This window comes from Lasioglossum baleicum, chromosome 12, assembly GCF_051020765.1.
Source record: "Lasioglossum baleicum chromosome 12, iyLasBale1, whole genome shotgun sequence".
NCBI classification, from domain to species: Eukaryota; Metazoa; Arthropoda; class Insecta; order Hymenoptera; family Halictidae; genus Lasioglossum; species Lasioglossum baleicum.
The window spans coordinates 14,689,525-14,711,188 of NC_134940.1; the positions used below are offsets into that span (position 1 = coordinate 14,689,525).

Here is a 21,664-nt window from a genome sequence, read left to right on the forward strand (position 1 = left end):
CATTCTATTAAGACAAATTGTAATTATTTTTCTTTTGCTTGTCCTGTAAAACTTCAATTCTTGCAGTTGTGTCATCATACATCCGGAGCAGCGATATAATGAATATATTAATCAATTATTTTCCAAATAATTTATTTCGATACCGAGGAAGCCCAGTAGAAACCCAGCTCGCAAAATAAGACGGCGGAGTTTGTCCGCCGGCAATCTCCATCATTTCCACTTTCTGGCCGCGGGGACAACATTCATATCCTCCTGTCTTTCCTGCTCAGCTTTCTTCGACGCCTATCTAAACCGTGACAGGATCGTCCACCGGAAGGAACGACGTTATGTGTGTATGTATAAGCATAAAGTTTTGTTCATCGGTGCGGAGAGGTACATTGTAAAGAAAGGTGTCCGAGAGAGGGTGCGGAACGAGAGGGAGGGAGGGAGGGAGGGAGAGAGAGAAAGAAAGAAAGAGTGAAAGAGAAAGGAGGATAGAACGATCGAGTAGACAGAAGAGAGAAGAGCGAGAAGGTGTGGTGGGGACGTGTGTATTGGCATCGAGTGGGGTAGTAGAGGCAGTAACGGTGGAAGTGGTAGCGGTGGAGTTAGTGGGGGTTGGCTCGCGTCGCAGAACGAGGCGAAATACGGTGTAGGCGCGCTCGTCGGATCCAGCTTCAGTGTCGTTCCGGCTGCGGCTCCGTACGGTTAGTCAGAGGTGTCTGTTCAGTCGTTTACGTTCAAAACGCTACTTTTCCAGTCGTCGTTCTCTGCGATGATAGAGTCGCCGACCTGACTTCGGTGCAGTGTTAGTTCACCCGGTTTTACCAATGACAATGGGCTAAGCGTCCAGTGTCCACGTCGAAAAAGAAAACCAAAAAAAAAGAAAAAACCGAGAAATCATTCGAACATTGTGAACGTGTGAGACTGTGCTACCGCGATGTATCCTGGTAGTTAATGAAGTCTTGAAGTGTACGACGACCGTGACAGCTAATCAGATCGGCAGGACCGGTGATATAAAATGAGCCCAGCCTCGCAGGGCGGCGTAGAGGTGGAGCGTTACATAGGTAGCTGTTTGATATCGTCGAGCCTGAGGTCTGCGCCGCACAAGGCTATCGTGGCTAAGAAGGATCCGGTGTCGCGAGGGAAAACGCGGGGTTGTTACACGGGGCAAGGTTTCGCGAACGAGCAGGTGCAATATGGTCCGGGAGGTTGGGCGGGCGCCCCCTTGATATCTATGACGTCGAGCCCGCGAAGGTGTAACCAGAGATCGTCGCCTTCCTTGCTCCAACAACAACAACAACAGCCGCAACAACAGCAGCAGCAGCAACAGCAGGTCTGCGATCAGCAGCAAGTGTCGACACACCTGCCCAAGAATCCGCTCTCGAGGCTCGCTATCCACACGCAGGGAGCGCCGCTAATCTTGACCGGTCGGTTTCACAATCGGGGCAAGCTGCACAACAGCGGCGGGAACGTTAATGGCATCGGTAACGCGGCCTGCAGTGCTGTCTCGGTTAATAGTTACGTCCACGGTAATGGGAACGGTGCGACGAACGGGACGATGAACAGTGCCGTGAAGTGTCCGTCGCGGTCGCAGAGGCCCGATCTGCTGCCGAAGAAGCCGCAGGGTAGCCCGAAGCCCGACTGTTCCGGGAAGGAGAGCAGCAGCAGCATCAGTAGTACCGGAACGAGCAACAACATCGCGAACATCGACTCGCTGAGCATCGCCAGCGACGAGAGCTCGGGCTCGAACAACTCCGAGAACAGTCTGCCGCGGATAATCAAGCCCCGTAAGCGCAGAAAGAAGGACAGGAAGCCGACGACGAACAACGCGGTGGCGGTCGGCGAGATCGCGAAACACGAGGAACAACAACAACAACAACAACAGCAGTCGGGCGGGAGCGTGGCCAGCGATTCAACCGTGGTCCCTTTAAATCCGTACACGGCCGGCTGTTACGAAGCCGCGCCTCAGCTCAGGAATCACAGAAGGCCGCCCATCGCGAGGGAAAGCGTGTACGCCGGGTGTAGAGCGCAGACATCGAGCATGTCGGAGATCGCCGACGCGAGACAAAGGTATGCACACCGGCACGTGGAAGTGAAAGTACTCGACGACAACAGAAACGTCGTCGTGCCGGTGCAAATTCGAACGGTCCCGAAAGGCGGCGGCGGTGGCTACAGGCACAACACCCACCACCACGTGGTGCCGCGTTATCTGCACGAGTACAACCTGGTGGGCTGCGAGGACGGGATCAAGGACGGATTGGGCTCGTGTCAATGCACGTACCGCGACCCTTCCGGCCTGATCTGGGACGTCGATCAGAACTGTTACTCCCCGTTCTTCCCGCCGACCACCACCGAGTTCTGCTCGAACCACCATTTCTCCCACGTGCCGTTGTTCCTCTCGCGACCAGCCCTCAACTGTCAAGGGCACAGCGTCGAGAAGCTGTTGAACGACCATCATCTGGCCCATCAGGAGAAGGACAACACCGGGCCGTCCGGCGTCGTGCTCAGACGCAGCTGGAGCGACCCGTCCAGCTACTTCACCGAGGAGATCGCCGCGCCGAGTAAAGACGTCGGTGTGATCGGTGATAGGGGACAGACTGAGAGTGGCAAGCGTCGAACGCTGTGGCGCGGCGACTCGATCGGTATACCGACGAATGGCGTAGGGTCGTCCGGGCCCGGAGTAGTGAACGGTACCATATCGTCGCCCAAGGGGTTGGAGGTCTCCACCGAGATCATCACGTCGCCCAACGGCCACCGAGACTTGGAGATCAAGTTCTACTCCGCTTCGCCGAACGCCCCGGCGACCGGCGAGGACAAACTCGTGTTCGCGGAGGAGGTCGACGACGACGAGGAAGACTTCAGCGACATTTGGAGTTACCACGAGTCCAAGTTGCAGCAGGACTTCCGCACGTTGCTGCAGGCAGAGGAGTGAACGATGCACCCTCCCATCATCTGCCTGGTCTTCTTCTTCTTCTCCTTCTTCATCTTCTTCTCGTTCGGAGCAGTCACGCGTTTGTGCACTATTGTGGGGTTACCTTGAGGTGTGCGTGAACGAAAGAGGCGATCCACCACCCTGGAGGTTCAATTAGTTCGCCCGGTACAAGATGGAATCGTTAGTTCGAGATCTGTATGCGTATCGAATGTTTGCGAAGTTTGTGCGCGACGAGTCCTCGGTATGGTCGAGACCGGGTAAACACGGAGAAGGGGATCTTCTGCGGGGGTGGCGGCAGTTGCGAGCAAGTCCCGGGCGAACTGCCGTGTTTTCTTACTGGAAGGACCTCGGGAACGCGAACTCCTTCCGGTGTGATTCATCGAGGATTATTCAAAATTACTTTGCGTCAATGGGTAGCATACAGAAATCCGATTCGAGACGACGAACTTTCGACGAACTCCTCGGAACCCTACTTTGGTGCTTTCAACTGTTCCCCCGACGTAGGAATTCTCGAACGTGTTTTCCCGGGAATGTGAATTTTGTTATTGTTCGAGGGGGTCGTTTGTGCTGTGTCCGAAGTCTCCCGGTTGTCGCCGGAGGCGTCTTAATTTCGTTAACCCGTGAGACTGTTTCTTCGTGTCGTCGACCATACTCGAGGCTTGTCGGCCCCAATGACGCCCACGTCGCAGTCTTCGACGAGAGTGTAGCCGCCGGTAACGAGCAAAGCTACGTGTCGAACGATTCTTCCTCCTAACGGTGTACGTTGTATACACACACATACTATACGTGACGTGCGTGCACGCATCAGACTAGCTTCTGGAGGATCGTACCTGGACGTCGCAAGTGCACGCGGTTCGTTTTATCGATGACACCGTGCTACATAATAAAGCGGTGGTTGTCTCGCATTTTCGATCGAATCGGTTCCGACGAAGCCAATCTGGGTCTGCGTCGTTGCTGGAACAAACATGTAGTGACTTTCCCGAGCGGCTTCTTAAGCCTGTCCGTTAACCGGACCGGATCTGGGCTATCTCAGGATTTTCATTGAAAGAAACAAAGAAGAAAAATATCGTTCATCCTTTCGGTACTTCCGGCAGCCGCCTCTTTTCTCGCCGGCTACTATATTTGTTCCAGCCGGCGCAAGAACGCTCGCGTGTGTAATTTTCCACTTCCTCGAACGTGTAACCCGGGCGGAGTTGGGTGTGATCCCAACACGGTCTCTTCGGATTGAAACTGCGAACGAAACCAACGCGATGAATAATGAATAATAGTTTAGCGGAATGGAATTACATTCGTTACGTCCGCGTTCGTTGAAGCCTCTCCTCGTCGTGTCCGAGAGGTTAGTCGGGAGCTCTAGTAATTGATGGTCGCACACGTTCGATCGACGTTCGCAACGAGATAGCGTCTTTTCTTCGCCGCTGCCGCCGCCGACGACGACCACCGTCAACGAGACAAATAGAGTCGCGACTGTTTAAATCGTAATAATCGATGGAATCGTCCGGTGATCGTCAGGCCAGCCTCGTATTTCATGTCTACGCGGCCTCTACGCCCCGCGCTTAACCGCAGTCACGCGATCCCCGGCTGTGCTCTTCGAGCCACGACTCATTGTTTTCCCATCGAACGCGCTCCACCACTTTGTGTTTTCCCCCCTCGAGTCCACGGCTTTTTCCAGCGAACGTCCAGCTCCGTCGAACGGTATTTTGCGTACTGTTCGCGAAAATGTTCTCTTTTAAAATCAATCCAGCACTGCCGGGTTCAAACAGTGTTGCGTTTCACTCGCGTTGAACAGTTTTATTATCATCCGATATCCAGCTGAATCGCATTTCCTAATCATTCGTAGAGCCTCGATTATCCGAACTAAACAGGGAACTCGGTTATAACGCTAGATTCAATTTTTATCAACGTTGAAACTACCATTGCCGGTCAAATGACCGGTTTTATATTTTTCATCGCGCAATTATTAAAATTGATTCGATAAATTTCTTTATCCGAGCACACATTGTGATAATAATTGCACAGAATCTAAATAAATAGAGCTTTGTCATTTTTGTAAGGTAAAACACATTGTAATCGCTTTCGGTGCTCGGTAGGTTTAGCGTTAAATTCTAGCCAGTGCTGTCGAGATATTTACGTCTGGGATGCTAGAGAGTCATCGGAGGTTCGGCTAGTCGAGGTGTCCTACCGTAGCGTTGAAATTCGGGATAAGTTTGTGTTTCGACGTCGTTTACACACCCTCAGCCAAAAGGTCCGAGCACCCTTGAGCAATTGAGAGTACGCAATAGCAGCGCGATAGTAATTGAACGGCAATTCCAACTGACGCTCGTATCCAGGACAACAGTTGCTCGGTTGTTTCGCTCGAGACAAAACACGAAAACCCTTCGAATTCGATCGGCGAATTGCTTGGCCAGCTAGGGGCATCGTAGCCTTTATGATTGATGGGTGCGTCGGTGACTCTTCTGCGCCTCAATCTGAGCTGTTCGTCCATTTTTGGGGCTGGGACTGTTTGAAACAGGCGGGTCGAATCGAACACAGGGTGTTCATGAAATTATTTTGCCCTACAAGCCCCCTGAGCCACGCTGACATTTTCGGACCCTTCGGAATTCCTTTATCGAAATGGCCTCTCCGAGTAACACTTCTAAAAAGTTCTAACACTAAACCTACAGCGAGCTAACAGTGCCGCGATGCCTCATGAAAATGACAAAATGGAATTTATTCATTCTGTCGACGATACTTATTCCATTTCTCAATATTAGTGGACTACAAAATCTAACTGGCGGCTGTAGGTTCAATGTTAAAATACCTCCATTGGTGTCCAGGTTTCATTTCTGTCGATTCGATTCCTTTAGTTCGAAATCACGTATTTTATTCAGTGGGCTGTAGTAATGTATTCAGTAGCGCGTTATAACTAGTTGGGGCCTTGGGCAAAGTAGAATTTCGGGGCCCCTAACCGCAACTAAATAACTTTATGAGAAAAACGTAGAATTTGGATTTTGGATCTAGGTTTTACTTCGGGCCCCGAGCATTTGCCCAAGTAGCTTATAGGGTAACACGTCACTGAATGTGTTCTGTTTCATAGTACAATTCTTAATACTAGAAGCACCGCGTAGATCATTATCACTGATGCACAAGGAGAACGTCACAACTGAAAGTTTCTCAGTTTTCGTTCTATTCCATTAAAATACATTTTTATGTTAATTCATGCTTATAAAACGAACCCTACAGATAGCTCTATTAGGTTTTATCCGTTTTTACTTGCAGTCACAGCTAGTTCAACTATCAAACTAACTTTGAAGAGCTTTCCTGTAAAATTTGTACTTTTATATTTGTGACGTTTTTCTTGTGCATGAGCGATATGGCCGCAACGGGTTAATGATTTCTTCCGGTGGCAGATAATCTCCGAAAAATCTACGACGCTGGTTTCCAAGTGTAGAAGTGTTCGAACAATTCAGCTTTTAAAAATGGAGAACGAGACGGTAGGGGCCCAATATTTCGGTGGTGGCTCGGCGAATTGGCACGCGGTGCGGTGTTCAGCCGTGGACCGTTCCTCGTCGTGATTTTTCACGGGAATGGTGTGTAATAAGACGCAGCGGGAATTTATCGAGGCCGATTCGTTCGTTCGTGTGCGTGCAGCGGTAACTGTACTCGGTTTAGTCAAAGGGCATCGCCGCGGATTTGCGTAAAACTTTACTTTACGGAAACGAAACATAGAAACGAGTCGATCGATCACACTCGCGGGGACAGCGTGTCGCGTTTGCCGCGATGGCGTCCGGTGATAGGTCGACTTGTTCATCCTAACAAAGAAAAAAACAACGTCTGCGTACGACGAGCTACGACGTACACAAATCTTTTCGCCAACGTCTTTTTCGTACGCGATACGAGAATTTCACGTTGATTGAGAAACTAGGGGAAAAAAACAAGCGACACGTATACACGTATTTAATATACATACACACGCGTAACGAAGCATCATATACCACGGACGAGGTGCACGGTGTCTGACCCAACGTTCGATATGTGTCGTCGACGGACTGCGGATCTTCGCGCGAATTTTTTCGCGGACTTATTTATATTCGACGAGAGGGAATCCGTTCGTGAGACAGTTTCCGATTACCGTGGAATTGTTTGCACTAGAGTCCGCGGTCGGATCATCTTGTCAGTGCCCCCCACTCTACTTTTCTCCATGCTTCTGTCTTCAATTGGAGTCGCATCTTGTTGCCAAATGAGGAGAGGGTGCACGAATTAACACTAAGCCTACCACCACCGGTCAAATGACCGGTTCCAGAGTTTTTATTTCACGATTATTGAAATTATAAAGATGCTTTCGTGGTAAATTAAATGAATATATTTAATAGCGCGGATATTATAATATGAACCTCTCAAAATTTAAATAAATCTGAAGGGGGAAAAATTACCCCCTTTCTGCCAGTACCGGACAGATAGCGTCGTGGAAGGGGAAGGTAGAGTGGGAAGGCTTAATCTGGCGACTCTGCTTGCTACAGACGAATACAAATAATTTTAGTGGACGCGTATAACGAAGTCGTGGAAACTGTCAAGCGGCAGGCGCGTTCGCACCGTGCAGTAAACATCTGGACAGAAATCTGAGGGGGGGTTTCGAAAGTTGCTCAGGACTTTGTAGGAAGTGTCCCACTCTGAGTCGGGTAGTCTTGTAAAAATCAACGTCTCCGAAACGGGACGCGACACTACTGGCCTGAGACCTGCTCGTGTCTCACTCATCAATCACTCTCAGTCACTAGTCGACTGTTTTACGACTTTCCTATACATATATCTTCCGCTCAGAATACGGAATAAGTCTATTTATTGGCTTCTACCTAGGCTGCGTGTCCTCCACTGAAAAACTATCGATTCGAGTTAACCGATGATCGGGGAAAAATTGGATTAATATTTTTCATTCTCGTCTTCTATCTTCAATGCGATGGAAATTATGAGAGCAAGAAATTCTGAAAGTTTAAAATTTAATTTATCATTTATTTTGTATTAGATTGACGTGTGGTAGATTGACGTTTTGGCAGATTATCGAAAGTAATTTAATTATAAATATGAAGTTCTAAATGAAACACAAAAGATTATATGAGTTTATTAAAAATTGTATAATTGACAAAATAATGTTTTTATAGTTCTATGAATTATAGTGACAAAGATTTTTCTTTTCGACAACGACGAGTAATAAACATTTCTTCAGATCAATGTCGTTGCTCTAATTTCAAAACCATAATTTCCAATCACTTGCAGTGTAAATGTAACTAATTAACGACGTTATGAATCATACTTAATTTCTTACTTTACAAGATCGGTATAAGAAATCAGTTTTTTTTTGCCAATAGCTAGATTCTATATTAAAAATAAAATACGTAACTACTTATGTTTATTCAGTTTGCTTGTCTAACCGTGACCCATATACATACGAAACTGTGACAGTGTTAACGCGTGATAATTGTCGCGAAGGCAATGTAGCACAATTGTTTAAACTTTGCCAGGCTCGCACGTTAGCGCAATTAGGAAGTCGTGTTTCGTGAAAATGTTTAAAGCAATGTAGCAAGAAGGTTCGTTCAGTCTCGTAAACACCAATTCGTACGATAACAATGGAAATCTCTTGTTTCTTGAAGGTTGCACTGAAATGTCTTTACTCTGAGGTATGCTTGTAATTGATCTTACAATTCGTCCAGTTTTCACGCAAAATCGTCTGATAAAAAGAACGAATTACCCGGAACAATATTCAGAACATATTCCGACACAAAAAGTTGAATTGACCTCTGTCAGTTTTTCGAAGCCGTATCGCATTTTACCGACGCGATATTTCCGATTGTTTTTCGAAGCCGTGAAATGCAAACGAGTAGCAAACAAGTAATGAATTTATACGGCAATTGGTTGCGCACACTATCCTTTTACAGACAGGAATATTTTATTCGTAACTGTTGATTGCACGGAAGAGATATCTCCGTAATTCTGCAGTATTATTTTATGTCATTACTGTTTGGAATTTTGTAACTCTCTGACTCGAAAAGTGATCTCAATTGGTTGTGTCTTGTTAGTGCTGCAAACATTGTTCGTTGTTCAAACGGTGTCCAAATCCCACGCCATTCTATATTCATAATAGAATAACTCGATTCCAATTTTAAGTGAGCACAGAGTATCGAAAGTTAGATCAATTTTGGACTCCCATCAAACCGTGTCTTCATGACAATTGTTTTATTAGTTTCTGTTTTTATTACATGAAATAGTATTTATTATTATTACTTTAGGAAATGAAGTTATTTCAAGCTCTGATTCCCTCCCTGTTGCTCCAGGAAATTAAATTATACTTTGTCAAGGAACATGCCCATGTACTGTACGCGCTTCAAAAGAATTCCCCGGCAGAAATGCGGCTGTAAGCCGTCTGATTGGGCGCGTTTTCGGTCCTAGTCATTGGCTGAGGTCTGCGACGTAGCCCAACCATTGGGCGCGAGCGAGAAGACCACACCCTTTTCTCCCTCCCGCGAGACTTCTTCTGAGAGTACATGTAGCGCATCCTCAGCATATGCCCACTTGTGGACATCATTTTCTCAGAGAGATAGGGATCGGAAATACATAATAAAAGCGCCCACCCAGTACATAGTCACGTAATACAGAAGTTTGAATCTTTAAACACACACACACACATACCGGCATCTTTTCGTTTGTTTAAATAGCTTCCTCACGCTTGAGCATGTCTACGTGGTTCATTCCTGAACTGCTCTCTCTCACCCCCTTGCGTCCCATATCAAATCGTAATACAATAAATCCGCATGCCCGTGTAGATCGCAAAATCCATTAACTGCAATTTCATGAAACATAATCTTACTCTCTAGAGTAGGCGGTATCTGTAATGGGGGCGGGTCAAATGCACGAACATGAATATTCGCGTTCATTCTCGCAAAAGCGTAAACCCATCCCGTCCGACATACAAACCACATGCCTGTTCTTGACAAAGCATCTCAACATGTGTGATAGTTTCCATTGTGCATCCTCCACGGATGTATGGTCCAGCAACGGTATCATTTCTTTTGTAGCATCGTTTGTTATTGAGCCTAACTCTCTGTCTTCATCCAATTTCTGTCCAGTTGTTCTATCATAAATCTGCACACTCGGTAGCTCGTTTGATTAACCTTCTTCAGCGATTCCAGCTCTGGTCCGCAAACTCGATCACCCGAATCTGTGCCCAAGCAAACGTTATGACTAGACTGCGCATATTTATGCGAAATAAAAATTTCTTTAGTTAATTTTAAGAACAAGGGGCCACGTAAAAAATTCTTTCATCCTTTCATAATTTTAATACGTACATTCATGTTTCTAAATTCTTTTGATCTTTATTCTATTTGAGATTGTACGTACGGTTTTGCATTACTAAAATCCGCAGTCTGTTTATAATATTCTTTCGATGCGCGTACTGACAAGATGTTACTGCCATCTTCTGATGGACGAGCAGTACTTGGCCACTTGGGTGTATCGAGATCAATCGTTCACGTTTATCAACGAAATTAGAAGGGAAACTTCTACCTCGAGGAATTGCAATCTTTACGCGAGTTTCATAAGCACATGTCCATTATGCATACTTTGTAATTTCCATTAGTTTTATTATCATCATTAAATGTTCCTGATTAAGTGAATTTCGCTCTGCTTAATGCATACATTATTACAGTCTTGTACAATTTAAGACAAGGATGTTCCCAGGATGGGGAAACTGTTTAAATGAACTGTCGATTAACCCTTTGCACTCAACCATTTCCTCTGAGGGACCACCGTAAATCTAATTAGCAACTGGGACGTACCTTTCAAGGATACGAACAAATTACTGGGAATTATGGTTCTTATGAAATCCAAAATTCTTGATAATGTAACGGTAAAACTTCATGCCATATCTCGTTTCTATGGGGCGCGATTATTTCCGTAAACAATAAATAAATAAATGCGTCCAAGTTTCCGGTTGGCGAGATCCGAGTTTGTTTTAACAGTGGAGCTTGTAGAAATTTTATTTACAAGGTACCTGGTCGATAACAATGTTAACCAGGTGCCAGATGTTTCAGAAGATAAACATTATCAATTATACAGTTACAAAAATGGCTGACCGTCCGAGGGTTAAATGTTGGTTACAAAAGATTTTATCTGATGCTAAAGGAAAGTCGTATAACTAGACGAAAACGAGTGACAGTAATTGAAAACAGTGCACAGATCGGAAAATATAAATTTGTATTTAGCTGAAAATATAATTTTCAATAAATATAAATTAATATTGAGCTCCTCTGTGTTCTGAAATCGATGCACAAACATTTTATTTCGCATAAAGATCCGCATTCGTCCGAAGTATTCACGACAAGTCTGGCAAGGGGTTGAATGCGTCTGATCGATCGATCAACGGTGCGATCGAACACGTTAAAAAAAAAAGCAGTACGAATCGCTCGTGTGCCAGTGACTGCCGAAACAATGGTACAGAATAGACGCAGAACTCTCGTGCAGCGTGTCAGGTGCGCCAAGAACCTCGCCCGTGTCCACCATGTCCTCTTTCGTTTAGAGTGTAAGACCTAGACTGTAAGGCGATCTACTTAGATTACCACACACCGTTGTCTATATGTGTATAGAGAAGAAACGTCGCGCGTTGAACGGTCCGCCTTTTATTTACCATTAGACCGTTAGGGAAGATACAAAGACGACGCGGCGAGATTCCGAGGAGGGCTGCGAAAGAATAAAAGAACGAACGAAAGAAAGAAAGAAAAGCGAGAAAGAGAGCGCGAGAGCATTACCGACGACTAATTAGAAGTAGAACGCTTCGTGTCCCGGGCGAGTTCACCGACGAGACACAAAGTTCTCGCTTGAAGAATCGTACGAGCAATATTTCTCTCTTGCTGGTTCGCGCACCGAGTACGTAGCAAGTTTTATTGCTAAGTAGCAACAGACAAATATTGACACGCGCCGACACTTGTTAAAGCAGCACTTGCGTGCGCGCGCGCGTATGAGATACGCAGAGAGAAAATGAGAGAGAGAGTGTGTGTGTGTGAGAGAGAGACACTGTTGTTGCTGCTTTAATAACATCGCCCTGTGGTATTCTTCGGGTACTCGCGGAAAAACCCGATTCGCCCACGTTGTGTGTCCGAACACCAACGTACCCTCTTCAGCGTTTTTCAATCGACTCATGTCACGATGTTCCCAGTCTTGAGTGTATCGCGTTCCTTTTTTCCCATTTCGTGCGGTGGACCAGGGTCGCCAGAATCGAGGGGAAAGAGTTACCCCCACTCTGTCAGTACCGGTCACATGACGCGTCTTCGTCGCGCGGAAGCGTGGGGGAGGCAGAGTGGGGACGCGAAACTCAATCTGACGACTCTGAGGACTGCCACCGATTGATTGGCTAAGTTTTCACGAAGCTATCCTGAAGAAGGATCTTCAATCTCGCGAAGATTGTGGCCCATTTTATTCTCTCGTCGTCGTATATCCCCGTAGGGATGTAGAATTTATTTACAATCGAAATTCGTAACTTTTTTTTTGTTCCGTTCCGAGTACCAGCGATATTCGAACGCTTTGTGTCTCGTTGATCGTTCGAGAGAATCGAACACAGCATATGTGGTGTATATGATCACGGCGTGACTCGTGTTAGTTTTTGTAACGTTGAGAACCGTCTCTCTCATCGAATCCTTTTATTGTTTTTTTTTCCTCTCCTCCGATTTTTGTTTACCGATTATACGATCGTTCGCCACCCGCACGTCTCCGCTATCTGATCTCCGATGGAGAAAGAGAGAAAGAGAATGAGGCGAAGAGAGGGACTTCGAGATGTACGATTATTGTTAAGTGATTTCGATACTTTTCTACGTTTCGTTGACGGATTCGATTCGGCCGAACTACATACACACGCACGCGATAAACAACGCAATACTCTTCTCCTTCTCTCGTTCTCTCGCCTGTATTTATTTTACACATCGTCGTCGTTCGACGGTACAACGTATTGTGATAACGCAACGAGATGATACACTTGACTCTGCTTCGTCGTCCAGACTGATCAACACCGATCTACCAACGTCGCTTTAGTGCTGTACTGCACTGTCTCAAATTACAGTGTTTGAAAAAATCCAATAAAAATGTCTTTAATTTAATCCCGAGCGTTTCTGTGCCCCTTCCTTGGACCCCTCTGCGATTCACCCATCGCGCAGTGTCGTATTTGGCCCGAAAAATTGAAAAGAACTATTTCAGCGTTACTTGTGGGCTTAAGATCATAGTATAGTAAGTAGTCAAATTCGTCTTAATATCAGCCATGACATTATCAAATCAAAAATCCATTTTGACATTTAAAAAATCAAAATAATTCACACGTGGTCAAATGATTAGATACGATACACTTTCATAGTTTATTTTCTATTTAATACAGAACTATTTAATACATACTATTAAATACAGTTTACCCCCTCTCTGATAACCAGACCAGTTTTACAAGGGAAGGACACCAAGTGTCGGACTTCGATTTTGATAATTTTTTGTGAGATTATGGTGTATGGATCCCTAATTATGTACGCAAAATATTAGGTGTTGTTACTCAATAGTTTCAAAGATATAAACAATTGAACTTTCACGCAACCTGCTTACTCATGGTATATCAACAAGGTATGAAAGTTTAATTGTTTATATCTTGAAAACTATTGAGTAACTACACCTAATATTTTGCAGACATCATTAGCGATCCATATACCATCGTCTCACAAAAAATTATCAAAATCGAAGTCGACCACTCGGGGTCCTTCCCTTGATAGGGGTGGACGTTAGAATGTGCTCGTGGCAGTGGAAGGGGAAAAAAGCATTCGTTTCGGTAGCTTTCCGGCGACATTGTCCGTGTCACGTGACCGGCCCGTGGTGGAAGGAATAGCGCTGTAGAAGGGGAACGTAGAGTGGGGGAACGTGTTAATGTGATAAAGTTCGTAACAAGGGTTCTTTCAACTTTTATCCGTAAGACGGCAATTTCGTAGTAGCTCAAAGTACAAGCATTGGCCATGATGAGAAACGAATTGGTGTTTAGCGCTTTGGGGCGGACTAAAAGAAGTAATAAAAATATCAAACGAAACGGCGTTGAAGTTGCCGCGCGGCGAGACCGAACTCTGACTGAAGATATCAAAACAAGCGCCGCGGCATTGATCGATGACGACAGAGGACGCCGATTGGCGTCTTCCATTTGCCGAACGTTGCCGACACAACAAAGCGGCAAACAAAACACGATGGCATTATTGGAATTTATTTTCCAGAGCGTTTTAGGTATTCTTAGTGTTTACATATCTTTTCTGTGGGAAACAATTTTAACTTCCATAAGAAATGTACTTTGTAATACAGTACTATGTGCATGATCTGTGTGAGACAAAAGGGAATCACGTCGTTTTCTTATGTAATTAGTTGTTGCATTATTTCATAACAGTATATATCTCACAAGTATCGTTTTACAAGAGAAACTAGTGATGTAGTATTTTCAGTATGTCTGGGTTACAATTTTTCAAAAACAACAATGCCAGTTTGCTTTATGTACAATACATTTTGCTGATTCAATGAAATCCGTAAATTTTAGGACGGTTTGTTACAATTTTAATTAACTCGCCCTAGTAAATTTTACAAAGCTCTTGTGTTTTCAGTTCCGTAAACGTTGAATGCATTTTAGTCTACATAATGTGTACTGCATTTCCAAACTGGCGTACAACGTTACTCAAAAATTGATCATTCAATTAACTTGAAATTTTACACATGTGTAGCTAAATATATTTCGCAGTATTCTCAGATTTAATCATTGCATTTACATGATTTTATTTTTGTTTACTATTTTTGTTTAAATACCACCATATTTGCCAATACTGCATCTTTTCTCATGAAATCAAGTTGACATATTCCGCAATTTCGTTCCGAACAAATGTTCGATTTTTACATATTTAGTAAGCACTACACTTCAATGCAGGTTTTGAACATTTCTGTAACTATCGTATTCATCAAAAAAGGAAAAAAAAAAGTTGTCTTTATAAGTTGTCCCTCTTACAAGAATGTATATGTATTCACTGTGAACTTTTCAGTTTCAGTTCCATTAACCAGATTACTTTGATTTTATGGGATTTCTCGGGACAGTGATTCCCGTGCGTGTTAATACCCATGTCTAGAAGTGTTGGGTGAAACAAGTTGACTGCAGTAACGATCTGGTAGTATGTAATACATACTTTTTATTTCGCGCGAGAAGAATGTTTCGTTTGATTAATAATCGCTCGTTTCTGTATTTTTCACCGGCCGACCCGGCGAGGTAGCCTGGAAATTTATATTACAATTTATCGTTTAGCTCGCGCTCAATAATCAGGGCTTAGTGTTCGCGTATGCTATCATCAATGTCGGGGTACAAACAGCGACGCACAGCAGATCGCTATAAACGTTACCCCCATGATTTCATTTCAGATGAACGACGGATTCCATCAGCGGATACCAGGGAATTGGCCTCTGCAGAATGTTCCTTCTCTTTATTCGTATTGCGCTGCTGCATAAAGTCAAGTTGATTGATCTCGTTTAACACGGGCCAGCGCGGGCCGATTATGTCTCGGACTTTTTCCCGCTGCAAGCGTTGTTCGGAATTTGTTTAAATCGATCTCGAGGGATTCTACATTTCCGGGATACAAGGGACTGATTTTTTTAGCTTTTCTGACGCTTGGAAATTGGACGCATATACCGGGTGTTCCCTCGTATCTTTCGGGAACTTCCGGTAGCCAGATAAGAGAATGGGTACACGATTAATTAGGTTTTAGTCGGGTACAAAATGTAATAGAAAAATATTTGAGAAAGAAATTTGTTCATGGAGGTCACCTTCATTTCTTTAAGTGGCACATCTTTTTTAGTACATAATATCATCGCTTATGACCGTATACTGAATATAATATACAATATTTCACTACTATGACCTTGGCGTGACCTTAACAGTAAAGTAGGCTTGAGTTTTTGATATTTCTTGCAAGAGATCAAGAAAAGACAAATTTAACAATCTACATAAAAACATATTATTTCGCTAATTTAATTACAAAATATTTATAAAATGCCCCCTTGATATGAGCCGCTTCTGATCTCCCTACTGTTTTAAATTTCGAACGCATAACAATATTTCAGAACAAGGATTATATTGTTGCAATCCTATTAGAATGAATCATTGACGTAAATAGAGCTTGCGCGAAAAGAAGTGCTACACACGAGCTGTCCATATAAAGAAGACAAAATTTTTATGTCTCTTCACAAATAAACGACTTATATTTCAGTGATGCTCCACGATGGTTTACACAAATTCGAGTCGGGCATCATAAATAAAAGGCACGAGATCGCGTTATCTATTCCTGACAGGAAGGTCTCGTTAATCCATCGGTGGAACTTGTAGAAAGATACAATGGGAGATATAAAAGTTTCCATATTTATTAGCGCGTAACTCATTTTGTATTCTCACGTCATTTCTTGCGTCATTTCCGATCGAAGGCGAGGAACTCCGAAGCGTCGAACGGGGATCACACTGTCTCTTTTCCCGAGTCAGTCAACCGTAAGAACGATCAAGATTGCTCCACGTCTGCGGACGGTCTTTTCGATGCAGGGGATTAATGTCGTACCATAAAGATTAACTTGTAATGTCTGACAAAAATATTATGGAATCCATTGTGCGCGACATGCCGTGTCAGAGAGTCAACGGACTCAATCGTGTTAGGGTGGCCCTGAGGTTTAGAGGAAAATGTTTTTAATGTTTTGAGACGCCCTAATCTGTGGTAAGCTAAAATTGATTAAGTGAAAGTGGAAGGACTTAAGGACTTTGATTAAACATTTGGAAAGCTCATTTAATTCGTTGTGCACACAAGTCTTATCAAACAAGTCTCAAATTGAGACTCCCCACGCTTGCCTTCAGCTTCCCCCTCTACGACGCTATTCCCCCACGCTTCCGCCCGGTCACGTGGCGTGTTTCGTCCCTGTTGCGCATGTGCCACTATGTCACGTGACTAATCCGTTACTGGCAGAGAGGGGGTAACTTTTTCCCTTAAATTCATGCTCCCCAAATTGCCTACATTTAAACCGTGACGATGTCGTGAAAAATCATCGTACGACAACAAACTCGGTCTCATTTCAAAGCTAAAAGCCTCTAGTTTCGTAACCCAACGTTCATTTTATTCTAAGACTTTTTCTCATGAAGCAGTAGGCGAGAAACTGGAGACACGTTTTCTCATGAAAATACTACATATTCAAACGTCTGTGGAAACTTTGAAAAATTTTGTTCGCGATTAAAACTACCAGAGATTTGAATATTGAAGCTTCCTTCTTACAACAACACATTAAAAATTGTTGTACGATTTTTTTCAGTCGGTTTTATCGAGCTTTCAAAGAGGTGTGCCAACTTCATAGTTCGTCAACAGTTTTGGTCCATAAAACATTTGGTCTCCGGTCCGACCGAACTAATTTTGCTCAAAAACGCGTTCCTTTTTCATATCGACGCGGCTCATATACGTGTATTGTTAAAAATACGGTAATGCATTTCCTCACTGTCATGATAGCCTGCCGTTGACATGCGAACCCTCTGTTTATAGCCTTTATATCTCGGTTTACTATCTCTCGCTATAACGTAATCTCTTAACCCTTCGAAAAGCGGATGGTTTTATCGTCGTACGTGGCGGATGCTAGGTTCATTTTACGTCTTCCCGTGAATGTACAGTGTGTTCCATTTACACTGGGAACGCTGGAATTCCTCGTAAATCGTTGAAAATGTAACCAAATTGTTACTATGTATATCGAAGTTGTTCGGTACGCCGAGGTGTAAACAGAGTATGTATTCGTGCACGAAATTCTCGAAAAACAATTCCGAGAATTTGATGTAGGTCTATGCTTTGATAACGAATGAAAAGAAATATTAAATACGAGACCGAATTTATGTTGGAACCCAGTGATTTTATTGTTTATTATTTATTATGTCGCCTTGCCTCTCGCGGCTTTGGCAAAAACTCCCCTCTTCACTATTATATAATTTTATGTAATGGATCTTTATGCATTTATGGCGTATGAAAATTTTCAAAAAATAGCAGAACACGAAATTCAACAGAATTTGGTACGATTTTTATTAATTTTGTATCTAGAAAGGCCATATTTGATCCCACTTACTTAAAATTGATCTACAACGATTAAAAATTGTCTTCATTACATAAACTATACAAACTACAAACTATCCGATCATTTTAAACAAAAGTGAAGTCAACTTAAGTGGATGGTTTGTTATAAAAAAAATATTTATTAACTCGTATCTGCCATGGGTACCCGTTTAACAATTGTTTACGTACTCTTGTTTATCATTAGACTGTGAATCTTTATGCAAACTAAAAATTGTCTGCATCGATTTCGAGAAGTAGATATCAAATCGAATGTTATTTCTTCCCTCGATGATTTTAATAGAGGAGAAAACATATATTGACATGTTCAATTGTTAAAATTTTCCAACAATTTTGTATTTCATCTACTCAATTTTGCGATAAATGCATAATGATCCGCAGTCTATTTCTCTTACTTCAATTTATAAAGATTTATGCAACGAATCTGAACTTATCGAAGCTGTAAAATTATTTATGTAGTTGCCAATAACATAGGGATTGTCTAAATTCTTCGCATGATGAATATCACGATAATATTAAGATCTCCCCCAGCCGATTCGCGGTGAACTATGTGCACCAGGTGCTGACGACCTATTCCATGTCTCAGGAATGAGTAATGACACTCATGTCCCTCTGTGTGGGCTGGTAAACTGTTATAATTCGCCCACCGATATCGTAGTACAGTCTATTTCATCGTCAGGCTTCGGATCGTTTCCTCTTGTTCCTTATTTCTTTCAGGTTTCGCCAATTTTTGTGTACACATTCCGAGTCGGGACGCCCACGCGTCGATGACACGTTTTCGATTCACTGCTAAAAATGTACTCTCGGTTTATCGGATGCCAGAATAAGGGAATCTCCGATCTACCTGATGACTTCATTCTGAACGGATCATTTTCCAAATTTTCGTATAGGCGTCAGACTTTACTTCGTGTTGTCCAACGAACACACCGGGTGATTTCTCTTTGACGTTTGCTGTGATAAAAACGGTAGGTTTTCGGGAATGAACAGGCTATGTTCCGTGGGAATGCGGCTTAAGACCGCATGTCTCTCGACAGGAATTAGTAGAGAGACTGTCATTCAGAGACCCAGACATACTACGCCATCAATACCTCCTGAACATGGGCCCAGCTATAGGTCATTGTGACAATTAATTACTTCCGCTGAAGTTCCAAGAATTCCAAAGCAATAACTACCATTCCTCTTCGACTGGCACAAAACACTGACGATGGAACACAGAGAGATTATTATTGTCCAAGGGTGGTTTTAACTGGCAGGGTTGACAATTCAGCCCTTTGGAGGCGAAATGTGAAAAATGAGGAGCGGTATTCAATGAATTAAAAGCGTTTAAGAGCATTGTTACGTTACTATCAACTTATTAAAACGATTCGAGAAAAGACAGGGGTGTACTAGTATCGGCCTTAGGGTAATTTTTTTTACAAAAGAGCACGTTTTCATTTGGAAGTTTTAGCAGCGGTTATTGTACACGAGGAAAGTACCACGTATGAATTATTTAGAAGGAACGCAAGTACGATTCGAACGCGTATCAATTATTTATAACGAATACGACACGACCCGATAGAATAACAAGTCACGGGTATTCAATAATTACTGTACATTTTGTATGTCTGTATTACAATGATTCAGACGTTGCTTGGGTAAGACGTCTTATCCGATCTGACGGCTTAATTGACGTCTGCAACCGAAGACACGCGACGATCCTTCCGAGGCAGGCACGATCCTCTGCCATCGATCTCCACCCTTCCAGAATCATTGTCTTTCCCTGTGAAAGTCGACCGGGGTAAGTGTTCTCGTCTCAATTATTCTTCTCTTGCTGCAAACCCGACATCCGCAGCCCACTCGACGACGTTGGTGACGTTGCCGAAGGACACTGCGTCTGGACGGTATCAGTCTTCTGCAACACGACCACCCCCGCTTTCGCCGCAGCCGCAATACGTTGCAACCCACCACCACCCCCCCCTGTCGACCAAGAATCTCCGACGATCCTCGGACACTCGTGTACACACTTCGCTCGTACATGCCCCCCTCCAGCAAAACATTATTACATGCGAAATGTAATTGTTTACATACATTTTAACGCTTGACAAATAAGAGAAGTTCAACCATTTTACTCGTAACAGAGTGCTCCTTCAAGAAAATCAATATGTACATCTTATTATGCGATGTTTAAGTACTACTTGCTGGGAAGTTGACCTATCTTAAATTGGAAGGATGTGGCAGCCATGTTTTTAAATTTTAAGAGAATGCTTGGAGAAGTTACAAGAAATTTCACCATTTTTTCATGTAGAACATCGTGTTTCTTTGAAAAATTAATATGTGTATCTTATGATGTGATATCTGAGAAGTACTTGCTGGGAAGTTGACCTATCTTAAACTGGAAGGACGAGGGAGCCATTTTTGCAAAGCTGTGTCTGCACAAAAGAGAAATAGGCTCGGAGTCGCCAGATTAAGGGGTTAGGCTCGTTTTTATAGGATTCAAGGGTGCGGTATGCGCGTTCACATTTCTTAATAATACAAAGATGGGGGTTCCAGTAGTCAAAAGTGCTAGACAAAAGAGGCCGCGATCGCCCTTAAAAGTCCTATTTTCACGTTTACGAGGCGTAATTTGCATTAAGCATACAGCTCTGCGTATGTAGCTACAGTAAATCCTTATAAATCCTCTATAAACGCAAAAGCCTCGGGGAGGTTCGTTTGCATATTTCGTAGACGGAGACTATTTTTTTGAGCTTCAAAAACCGAGCAGTGTTGGTGCAATGTTTGGTCTTATTTTAAGCAGAAAAATGCCACGAATATATTGGTGAAAGTTTCATACAAAAATAAGTAATAATAAAAAAGATTAAATATTGGTGTTACATTGTAAGGACGCACGGGCTTTTGAACTGTGCCGACGACTGCGACACTCCGCGTCGCATTAGTAGTGGTTCACACTACTCAGATCAGAAATCAGATTACTACAGTGGAGGGGATATTTTTGTTGCGTTTATCGTGTACGGCCTTTTAGCGTTTATAGATGATTTACTGTATTTTCATAAAGCTGCGACAGCTACATGCTTCCGAATAATGCGAATTACGTCACGTAAACGTAAAGGTAGGACTTTTGAGGGCGATCGCGGTCTAGATTGATCTTTTATCTAGCGCTTTGGACTACTAAAAATATTGCACCCTTGCAATCCTGGAAACTATTCTATCCCCTTAAGACTTATGTCCCCACTCTAGCTTCCTATTTTACGATGCTATTCCCCCACGAAACTGCACAAAATTCGTGCTCCCTCCCCTCCTCTAGCGATTTTGCCTCCTTCTACACTTCACAGGAGTTTGGTGGGGAGGACCCAGGAGTAGGGAGAGGAGTCCTGACTGAAGTACAAGCATGCATGATGTACTAAGTTTATATTCGAGATCTTCGTGACCCGTATATAGAACATGGGACTGTGACCTTGTTAATGATCCATAAAACCATTTGATAATAGCGAGAGGTACACGATGTTACCACCGATAGTAAATTGAGGACTGCACGCGGAGGGAAGGGTTTCCCCCAGCACAGCAAGCAAGAAAAGTGGCAGTAAATCCTTCGCATTACACTTGTTCCGTGTCAGAAATCGTAGGAAAT

General features: G+C 43.6%; 2 protein-coding genes across 8 annotated transcripts in view; both read left to right on the forward strand.

The window, feature by feature from the left end:
- Positions 1-21,664, forward strand: part of LOC143214010 (CCR4-NOT transcription complex subunit 6-like) — a 591,839-nt gene that overhangs the window by 79,184 nt on the left and 490,991 nt on the right. For 5 of the 7 annotated variants that reach the window (XR_013010084.1, XM_076434476.1, XM_076434475.1 and 2 more), the window contains exon 4: positions 19,684-19,837. The exons of the other annotated variants lie outside the window; for them this stretch is intronic. Coding sequence is in view for 4 of the 5 variants with exons in the window: in XM_076434476.1 (XP_076290591.1) it covers positions 19,684-19,837 (154 nt within the window). In the remaining variant the exon portion in view is untranslated. The remainder of the gene's footprint in view (positions 1-19,683; positions 19,838-21,664) is intronic. 7 annotated transcript variants of the gene reach the window in all.
- Positions 439-13,026, forward strand: LOC143214008 (uncharacterized). Its single transcript, XM_076434473.1, has one exon. The coding sequence runs from the start codon at positions 1,001-1,003 to the stop codon at positions 2,912-2,914; it is 1,914 nt and encodes a 637-aa protein (XP_076290588.1). The 5' UTR covers positions 439-1,000; the 3' UTR covers positions 2,915-13,026.

Bases quoted from the DNA above. Each gene is read 5' to 3' on its own strand.
- LOC143214008 (XM_076434473.1), top strand. From the start codon at position 1,001: ATGAGCCCAGCCTCGCAGGGCGGCGTAGAGGTGGAGCGTTACATAGGT.